Source organism: Tachysurus vachellii, chromosome 7, assembly GCF_030014155.1.
Source record: "Tachysurus vachellii isolate PV-2020 chromosome 7, HZAU_Pvac_v1, whole genome shotgun sequence".
Classification (NCBI taxonomy): domain Eukaryota; kingdom Metazoa; phylum Chordata; class Actinopteri; order Siluriformes; family Bagridae; genus Tachysurus; species Tachysurus vachellii.
The window spans coordinates 11,239,788-11,250,217 of NC_083466.1; the positions used below are offsets into that span (position 1 = coordinate 11,239,788).

Sequence of the window (10,430 nt, forward strand, 5' to 3'; positions counted from 1 at the left end):
ACTGTATTAAAAAACAATTATACAGTATTTTAATGATATAATTCACGTTTCATGGACTGTGGCGCCCTCTACTGGAAAACTACATTTTTATATTTCAATATTTACAAATTATAATTAATATTAATTATCTATTTTGTTGGAAAAGCACAAACACATAATGTATTGTATCATCGCGTCTGAGGTTAGTTACAGTGCATTTTTGTTATTTGTTTTCAGAAGTATAATAATAACAACAATATAATCAAAACACATCGGTTTTATTGATATTATTTACACAATTATAAATGGTTGCTATTTCGATACAAAGTCGATAAGAATTAAAAAAAACACGACCACACCCAAAATAATAGATTTCCTTAGAATGCGTCATTTGAACCGGAAGTATATTAGCCCTTCCGCGGCCATCTTGGTTCAACTGATTTCTCATAATACGGATGGGAATAACTGTGCTTTAGTGTCGAGGGATATTGTTTGTCGCTCGAATGTTTTTCTAGGTTGGATTCACTGTACTGCGCGGCAAAAGCGAGGGACAACACAAAAGCATGTGAGCATCATTTTCAGCTCAGGTGTGTGTGACAGACACGATTTAGAAAGGTGGTAAAGAGACAAAACGAGGTTTAACAACACAAACGAGTTAGATGTTGATATTTGCTGAGAGAGCGTTGTAACGTTTGCTTCATATTAATTAGCTGTATTTGCTAACGTTTGTTCGTTGAGCGTGTAACGGCTAACGTGTTAGCCATAAGGTTCAGATACGTTCTGTGTAGTTAGCTTTAAAATTATGCCTTAAAACGTTTAAGTATTTGGTTAGAGTGAGTCACGGAAAGTCTGACGAGGAGTTAGCTGACATGCTAATGACAGTTAGAGTCGCGTGCGCTTATGTAACGTCACGCTCATTTAAAATGTGCACGCGCGAACAATTAGTAACCGTCAGCTTTTGTTAACGTGTCTCTGATCTGATTATCTGTGAAACCCCTTTTTCTGTCTCTCTGTAGCCTTGATCTTGTATCAGGCTTAACAAAGTTCTTTACACATGGATATGGATACCAGCTGTCATGTTATTTTGTTTAGCGTTAAAACATATATATTTATTAGGGCTGGGCGATAAAACGATAACGATATGTATCGCGATAGACACGTGCTCGATAAAACTTTCGATATTTTTTATTCTTTGTCGGAAGAAAATAGAGGTTGCGAAGCAAGTTTGGTTGCATTAACAAAGGCACCCGATCTCTGGTAACCTAGCAACTTGGGGAGTGACACGCTAACAGACAATCATGTAACAGTATCTTTTTGGTTGCGCCATATCGTTGTCTCGTGCTGGATTCCTCTTCAGTAACCGGCGACTGATGAGCAGAAAATGAGCCGCAGCGAGCGAGGAAATTGTAAATTAAAGAGGAAAAGTCAGCGCGCCAGTATGGCAGTTTTTTTTTAACTTTATATTATAAATAGGGTTGAAACGATTCCTCGAGTAACTCGATTACAAAAATTATTCGAGGCAAATTCCTCTGCCTCGAAGCCTCTTTTAATTAATTTTAAAGCTCACGTCACGTTCTTGTGCAATTAGTGTGTGTGTGTGTGAGAGAGACAACGCGCTTACGTAAAAGCGGAAGGAGACGTGAGGAGTAAGTGGTCTTTTGATTTGAGGGCGCGGGCGCGTGTTATAGTGCGGGCTGCAAAATGGAAGGGCGCGATAACAATGTCAATGAGCAAAGAGAAGGAAAAAACAGGAGAAAACGACAGAAAATGTCCAAGGTTTGGGACACCATCAGAGCGTCTGTTTTCAGCAGCAGGAAACATTGCTTCAAAGCGTAGGACAAGCCTCAGTTCTGAGCATGTTGATATGTTTTACCTTTCTTCGTTGCAATCACATGCTCCTCTAAAGACTTTTAAAGCACACGTTGAGAGAGAGAGAGAGAGAGAGACTTTTATATATATTTATATATATGTCCATGTTTTTTGCCTCTTAAATACCACAAAGCATTCCAAATTAGATAGTAAAGGTTTGTTATGCCTGAGCTGTAGATTTAGAATCTTTTAGTTCTGAAAGTTAAGTTGCATGACTTAAAGGCAGTATTTTTGTATTATTACTATTTATTTTAATGTGTGCCTTAGTTTTGATACTTTAAAAAAGTAATTTGAAAATAATTTACAAAAAAGTTTATTTTTGATAGAAAATATTGTATGCATTGCATACTATGCATTTAAAAAATAAAAGTTCATTTTTCTAAAAAAAAAAGGAAACCAATTAGTTGTTCATTTTAAGAGACCTGTCTTATTTTCTCTTGTATATTTAATATTGCTCTTTAATTAAGCAAAAATAAATTTTATCAGATTACTCGATTAATTGATGAAATTTTTGGCAGAATACACTATTACTAAAATATTCAATAGCTGCAGCCCTAATTATAAGTCTACGAAAATATACTTGAATAGTTTAACTTCAAGTATGTTTCGAGTAAGAAGAACTTGAGTTAAGTTTTCATATTTCTGCAGGTTTTATATTTCAAACAACGTTACTGTACTGTATCAGGTTTGTTTTTTATATTACAGATGTATCTCAGTCTACCTCAGTTTTATTTATGTTTACAAAACACTTTATTCACCAGAAGGTGAACAGCTAGTGAACTTCCTAGCACTAAACTTGCACTAAATTCTCAGGTTTCTCTATGTTTATATTTAACACTTTGCACTATTTTATTACACTTTATTAAGCATTTCTTACATTTTCTTTCATTTTGCACCTTGTGAGAGATGTTAAGAGATAAATGTTAAAGTGTTGATTGTGACTTTAGACTTATGTTTACATTATAATTATTTGAGTTTTCCTGGTTGTTGACATTTTCGCCTTAATAACTGAAGGGATTGCGATGAGAGGAAGGTTTATTTTAAAATAAAAATGTTTAAATGTAATATATTTTTCTCCTGGTCCTTATTTTAAATGGGCCATAAAAAAAGTTCAATAATTATCGATATCGACCGATATGAAACACTGATATCGTGATACAGTTTTCGGCCATATCGCCCAGCCCATATATATATACACACACACACGCATACATATAGAATTATATATATATATATATATATATATATATATATATATATATATATATATATATATATATATATATATATATATATATATATATAAAAAATGTGTGTGTGTGATTACAATCAGTGCCACGTGTAGTTTGTTTTTAAACACGTGTTTTTACTGTTTCCTCTAGGTAGATCAAGTGCAACAGGTCCCTTCCTGAAATTCAGCACCCAGCAGCTATGGGCCTGCGGTCAGCTCAAAAGAAGTTCTTCCCCCTGCGAGGCATTGATGGCGTGGTGCAGCTCTTTGAATATGAATTGGGAAACCCCGAGCCTGATCTGGCCCTGCTGTCTCTGGTGCTGGGCTTCGTCGAACACTTCCTGGCAGTCAACCGCGTGGTGCCTGTCAACGTCCCTGGAGTGCGTTTTGAACCCCTCAAAGGCGACAGCCTCAACTCCTGCTTCCCTACAGTAGATCTAGGCTTGATATCAGCGCTACACGAACGCTTCACGGCTCAGATCCGCGGTGCAGTGGATCTGTCACTGTACCGCAGGCCAGCCGCAGGGTCGAGCAGAGAACTAGTGAAGAAGGTCTCGGATGTGATCTGGAACAGCTTGAGCCGATCGTACTTCAAGGATCGTGCCCACATTCAGTCTCTCTTTAGTCTAATAACAGGTAGGAGTCGAGTGGTGTGTTATGAAAACGCTGTTGGTTATGTGGCAAGACACTTCGTTTATTATTTTTACTTATATGGTTATTCTAGTGAAACTTTCAGGGAAACTTCGGAATGCATAACCGAAACGTTCAGTGTCGATTTCAAAATCTCCATAGTTTCTAGTTTGTGCAGTATTACTAAGCAAGTAGAAGGAAGTTACTGGCGTCTGTAGTGATATGTTCTTTCGTTCAAAAATTTCACCACAGTCGACCGATGTCTAGTCAAGCCACGACTTGCCCAGAAGCCCTCATTTGTTCATTTCTATTTTGGTTTCTGAACAGGCACAAAGTTGGACAGCTCTGGCGTGGCATTTGCAGTGGTGGCTGCATGTCAGGTTCTTGGGCTGAAGGATGTTCACTTGGCCCTGTCAGAGGACCACGCCTGGGTGATCTTTGGCAAAGCCGGTGAGGAAACAGCTGAGGTTACGTGGCATGGCAAAGGCAATGAGGACAGGAGAGGCCAGACAGTCAGTACTGGAGTCAGTGAGAGGGTGAGAATAGTGCCTTTACACTTATATTGCCCGTTTATGTTCAAAGAAAAACTTATTAATAATCTAAGAATAAATAAAAGTCAAACCTGTTGCAGAAAAAAAAAATTGTTAGTGTTTTCCCAGCTGAGCTTCTTTTGTACATTTGTGAAAAGTGAGTTTAATGTTTAACAGACGACAAGGAAACAAACTTTGACTACATTTTGTTATTGTGTTTATCACTGTAGAGCTGGCTGTATTTGAAAGGATCCTACATGAAGTGCAATCGCAACATGGAAGTAGCGTTCATGGTTTGCGCCATCAACCCGTCTTTAGATCTACACACAGACAGCTCTGAGCTCCTACAGCTTCAGCAGGTGAGCAAGAGGATGGAGCATTCTGTTTGTGAAAGTAGACTGTTTAGTAGATTTTGTCTTGTTAATGTCCTTTCCTTCCTTCACAGAGGCTGCTTTGGTTGCTGTATGAGCGAGGAGACTTGGACAGGTGGGTTAGAGTAAGATTGTAACTAACTGCATCATCTACAGTTACATTGAGACTAACTCCTGCTCACTGACGCAAACTGCTTCTGTTTGTCTTGCAGATATCCAATGGCAATGGGCACTCTTGCTGACCTTGAAGATCAAGAACCTGTCGGCAAAGGAGACCCTCTCACAATTCATCTCAAGGTGCCAGTGCTTTGATGTGGAATTTTTTTTTTTTTCTTTTCAGATAAAGTAGCTACGCCTTTTGAGATGGATGGGAAAAGTTCAGGATGTATGCTTCCCTGGGCTTTGTTGCAATTGAAAAGCCGTATCGTGTTAGGTTGACCTAAATACAGTGTTTAGCAGGTTCAGTTAACATAGCAGGTAGGGCTGGGCGATATGGATGAAAACTGTATCACGATATCAGTGTTTCATATCGGTCGATGTCGATAATTATTGATATTTTTTATGACCCATTTAAAATAAGGGCCAGGAGAAAAATGTATTACATGTAAACATTTTTATTTTAAACGTAACCTTCCTCTGATCATAATCACCTCAGTTATTAAGACAGAAATGTCAACAACCATGGAAAACTCATATAATTAAAATGTAAACATAAGTCTAAAGTCACAATGAACACTTAACTATCTCTTAACATTAAATGTGCAAAATGAAAGAAAATGTAAGAAATGCTTAATAAAGTGTAATAAAATAGTGCAAAGTTACTGAAGTGGAATCCAGCAGACCAGCACGAGACAACGATATGGCGCAACCAAAAAGATACTGTTACATGATTGGCTGTTAGCGTGTCACTCCCTACATTGCTAGGTTACCAGAGAGTGAGTGCCTTTGTTAATGCAACCAAACTTGCTTCACAACCTCTGTTTTCTTCCGACAAAGAATAAAAAATATCAAATGTTTTATTGAACACATTTTTTATTGATATCGATCACGTCTCTATCGTGATGCATATCGTTATCGTTTTATCGCCCAGCAGGCTCCGGCAGTGGACAGAGCGCAGCATGCTTACACGACCACCAATCAGATACCTGCAGCTCAGAGTAGGGTCACAAGCTGTTATGTTCACAAAAACAAATATGAAGTGAGAGACTTCATTGTGCAAATACAGCATCATACCAATTTATTAGGGGGTCTGTGTGTGGAGAAGGAAACTGTGATTTTTAGTCCCCCTTGGTTGTTGAATGGGGTAAAAAAAAAAAAAAAACTTATTTTATTTTTGGTCACCTCTGATTGTCTTCACTAACCATGTGCTTTACGGTTCACCATGTTTCAAGGCTGTGGATTCCGCCAAGAAGTACTACAACAATGAGCACATCTACCCCTTTATGTACTTGGCTGGATACCACTACAGACACAGGAATGTGCAGGAGGCTCTGAGGGCCTGGGCCGAGGCCGCTACAGTCATACAAGAGTAAGTTTTAGGGCCAGAACGTTTTTGTGTGTTGACGTTTAACCTTCATTACACTGTACTGATGACTTCGCTGCAAAAATGTAATATGATGAATCTGTATTGTGTAATGTTAGAGTGATTTAATGTGAGTAACGTGCTAGTAATTTATTTACAGCAGATGGCAGTGTCGATCTGTTGCTTAGTGATGACATTTTTGGGCATTTTTGGGTTAGAGAGCATATATTAGTGATATAGTAACCTCTTTCAGGAAGCTGTCATTCTGGAAGAAATGTTTCAGTCTTAGGTGCCATGTAGTGCACAGGATTGTGTAAAGATTCTGTCTTTTAAACTAATCACAGGGGTTTTTTGGTATTATTTAAGCAAAAACACATCCATATTTTGAGGAGTGTTTAGAACACATAAAAGATGGTGTTATGATGCATGTGGCGATTTTATTGATCGTTATTGTTATATTTCGTATATATATGCCAACATCCTCATTCTGTTAGCAATGAAGGAAAAAACACACGGTTAGAGGCTCTGCATCTGTACCTTTCTCTCTGCAAGCACAAGCTGCACAGACTGAAGAACTAAATATAGTTCTATCTGCTCTGCTTATGTGTCCCGAAGGATGTCTGTACCGGACACGCCCAAAACCCAGCCTCTTCCCTTTCCCTCTCTTCCTGTTTCCTGTTCCTTCTGGCCACAATCAGAATGCGCACTCCCTCACTTTTCCCCACATCTATTTCTGGACATGTTGTACATTTTAACGTGTTTACAAAATAAGGACACACATTTGGTTCTTTTTAAATCTTAATATTTGAGTTATCTACTTAATAATTTTGAGTGAAATGTAATGCAGTGATCTGAGTCTTACATGATACAGTTTGAAAGCTGGTGTTATAATTAATGAGAGATTTCAAAATGCCTTCTTTAGGGCAAGCTGAACCTTAAATGTTTCTTAAAGCTGATTGGTCTTTATTAAGACTAGATCTCTTCAGCAAAACTGTGCAGCCACACTTATGGACTTTTTTGCCCTTTCATTTACCTTGTGGTCTGTGGTGAAATGAGACATTAATAAATCTTGAGAGTAAGTGTTCTCTAATTACGCGTTGGTTCTCAGTTACAACTACTGCCGTGAGGATGAGGAGATCTATAAGGAGTTCTTTGATATAGCAAATGATGTCATCCCCACCCTTCTCAAAGAGACTGCTACTGAGAGTGGAGAGGGCAGTGAGGGAGCAGATAAGGTAATAACTCAAATAACTCAATATCTCAAAACTGACGAGCAAGAAACAAACTTCACAAATGAGCACAAACATACGTGACCTATTTTTTTCCCCCTCTTCCTCTCTTCGGTTTATATTTGCCTTCTCCTGATAGGAACAACCAAGACAGACTGCAGCCCTCTCTGCATTACAGGACCCAGAATGCTTTGCGCACTTGTTACGTTTCTATGATGGAATCTGTAAATGGGAAGAAGGAAGTCCCACACCCGTGCTTCACGTAGGCTGGGCCACCTTCCTAGTACAGTCTCTGAGTCGCTTTGATTCTCAGGTAAACTGACTCTCACCCTGTAGTTGGATATGAACTGTAGGATAAAAGCTTTGTGGTAGCTGAGCTAATGTATGTAAAGTCCAGAGAATATAGAGATTGAATATACACACATGCATGTATTGTTGAACTTAAGATGTCTGTTGTTCGCTGTGCTGATCTTTAAGAGTATAAAACTGTATATACTAAATATATGGGAATTCACAGATCCTAACTAGGGACCTACTCCTTTGTTGGGATTCTTGCTCAGCCACTCTGTTTAGAAAAAATAGCCCAAAGTTTATACAAAAAAAAAACTAGGTTATAAGTGGCACTCTTTGTACATGCAAACATGAAAATTATGCCAAAAGCACATCACTCTGTAAACATTTGCATGGTGTAACAGAAGAACATGTTGTACCAAACAGTTCCTTTGACAAGTCCGTTTTGGCTAATTCATCATTTCCTGGCGGTGTATTAAGACATCATATTAAAGCTGGCAGGAGCGCTCAGAGCAACAGGAAATATTTTTAACTGTCAGTATATTCTATAGTTCAAATGAACTTTTTTCCATTTTCATTTTACCACTCTTTAATTCTTAGATTTTTTTATTCTACAGTTAATCTCATTGTCTTGGTGTGACCCAAAAGATTCGATTCAGTGTTGCATTTCTGCAAGAAGGATTTTCTCCATTACTGGTTTAAATATTCTTTCTTTCAGATAAGAAAGAAAGTGACAATCATCACCAAAGAATCAGAGCCGCAAGACGATGACGACCAAGCTAGTGACGACCCCCGCGAGGGCCGGAGGAGAGGCCCACGACGCGAGTCCAAAGCTGAGGAATCTGCAGGACCTTCTCCACCAGCAGCTACTGCGACTCCGCCTTCCCAGCCTGGTCAGCCCAAAAAAGTGGGGGGAGAAGGAGGCCGTCGTCGTTCTTCAGCTGGAGGACGAGGGAAAGAAACAGACGGAAAGATTGATGCATCTTCTCCAAACAGTCCCGTTCCTTCCCCTACCCAAGCAGTCGCTGTGTCCGGCGGCCCAGTGGTGTCGTTCCACAGCGAGAAGATGAAGGGCATGAAGGAGCTGCTCTCAGCAGCCAAGATCAACTCAAGCGCTATTAAGCTGCAACTCACTGCCCAGTCACAAGTTCAGATGAAGAGGCAGAAACCCACTCCTTCTGGTGACTACAGCCTGTCCTTCATGAAACGCCCTCGCAAAACTCTCTAGAATGCTCTTTAAAAAAAATTCTTTTTTTTTTGGCTTATTGTCACCTTGAGTAACACTTGGGTATCACTTTGCCTGCAATACTGTAGGATACAGTATTCAAGTTACTAGTGAAAACTGTCAGCTCACTGAATGGTCCTTCATGCACCAGCACTGACTGTTAACATGATCCAATAGAAGGATTCCCCAATTCCAGCCCTCAAGAGCCATAGCACTGTATAATGTCATTTTTTTTCCCATGCTCTTACACGGGCAGCATAATATGAACAGACTTTTGCTACACACTGGGATTGTGAGATACCTTGCAAAATATTAAAAAAAGCAGATGAAACCGTGATGTGTCACGGTCTGCATTTATTTACCCAAAACAAATCGCGACAGTAACACAATTTTTTAAAACAGCCAAACTTCTTTAGAACGATTGCAATTAATCAAAATACTTCCAAAACATAATATAAAAAAGTGATTGCTTAGAGCCATTACATTTTCAGAACTATGTATTGTAGAAAGTACTACACAGCCTTAGTTAAAATCTGCCGTGTTCTGCGGATTATAACGGCAGCCACACTGAACTGTATACTAAGACTTAATTAAATAATTTTTGTATTTTTTTTTTCTTCATTATAATTGCATAATAGGAATTTAAATAGCATTGTACCAAAGTTATTAGTGTTTAAAAGTTATATACCCCCACCCCCCAAATTGTAATACTTTTGTAAGGTTTCTCAGAAGTTATATCCTTCATAGTCACACTTGGGCTACAAGTTAAGCATGCGGGTGTTTAGCATTGCCTTGTCATATTAGTTCTACATAAAATGTTCAATTTTACATGTGTTCTTTACATATAATGTCAAGGTAAATGCTTTTTAAAAACTGCTGCTCTGTTATGAAACTATTTTTATAATAAAGAGTTCTCAAGAAAATAAAAATATTTTAATGCCATTTTGTATAGATTTGATATTTTTGTAGATACAAGTACAGTTTTTTATATATTGCTTAGAATAGTAAAGTAAAGAATTGATGATAAAGCTGAAATGATTTCTCAAAAAACACCTAAAAGACATGATTACCTGTGATCACTTTAGCTGGATTAATGGGGCCCATAAAAACACATTTTTGTCTGTAATCAGAATTTTTTTTAGGAATTTTTCTAGGTGTTTTTTTTTTTTTTCTCACAAAATGATCAATTCAACACATTACAGACACCACAGCACATTTAGCATCCTCATATACAGTGAAGATCAAAATGAGAAAATAACTTAGAAACACTATTTTCAGAAATATTATTCTTCATTGCTCAAAATCTGAAGGAATATTAGCTGTAGTTATACCAGTTCTGCTAGCATGTTTAACAAAATAACCAATGCACTGTAAAAAAAAAAAACCTTTATGTTGTTGAAAACACTGATCAAATTTAGAGAACAGTAAACATTGGAGCAAAAAATAAGATTACAATCACGTTTTTGAGGGTTACAGCGGTCAAAAATGAGTAGGAAATGTAGAGGGCCTTGCTCTGGCTGACTTCAGCATATCTGCATCTGCAGGGCATCTCT

General features: G+C 38.1%; 1 protein-coding gene across 3 annotated transcripts; it reads left to right on the forward strand.

Annotated features, from left to right (window-relative positions):
* The first annotated feature begins 400 nt into the window (after positions 1 to 400).
* men1 (multiple endocrine neoplasia I) lies at positions 401 to 9,819 on the forward strand. 3 transcript variants are annotated; one of them, XM_060874278.1, is made up of 10 exons: positions 401 to 566; positions 3,231 to 3,715; positions 4,037 to 4,245; positions 4,470 to 4,598; positions 4,685 to 4,725; positions 4,823 to 4,907; positions 6,002 to 6,138; positions 7,241 to 7,367; positions 7,501 to 7,674; positions 8,371 to 9,819. In XM_060874278.1, the coding sequence occupies exons 2-10, from the start codon at positions 3,280 to 3,282 to the stop codon at positions 8,878 to 8,880; spliced, it is 1,848 nt and encodes a 615-aa protein (XP_060730261.1). In that variant the 5' UTR covers positions 401 to 566; positions 3,231 to 3,279; the 3' UTR covers positions 8,881 to 9,819. The 3 variants fall into 3 exon arrangements, with proteins under 3 accessions (XP_060730261.1, XP_060730263.1, XP_060730264.1); XM_060874280.1 differs by having other exon boundaries at positions 3,235 to 3,715; XM_060874281.1 differs by having other exon boundaries at positions 412 to 544.
* Positions 9,820 to 10,430: the final 611 nt, after the last annotated feature.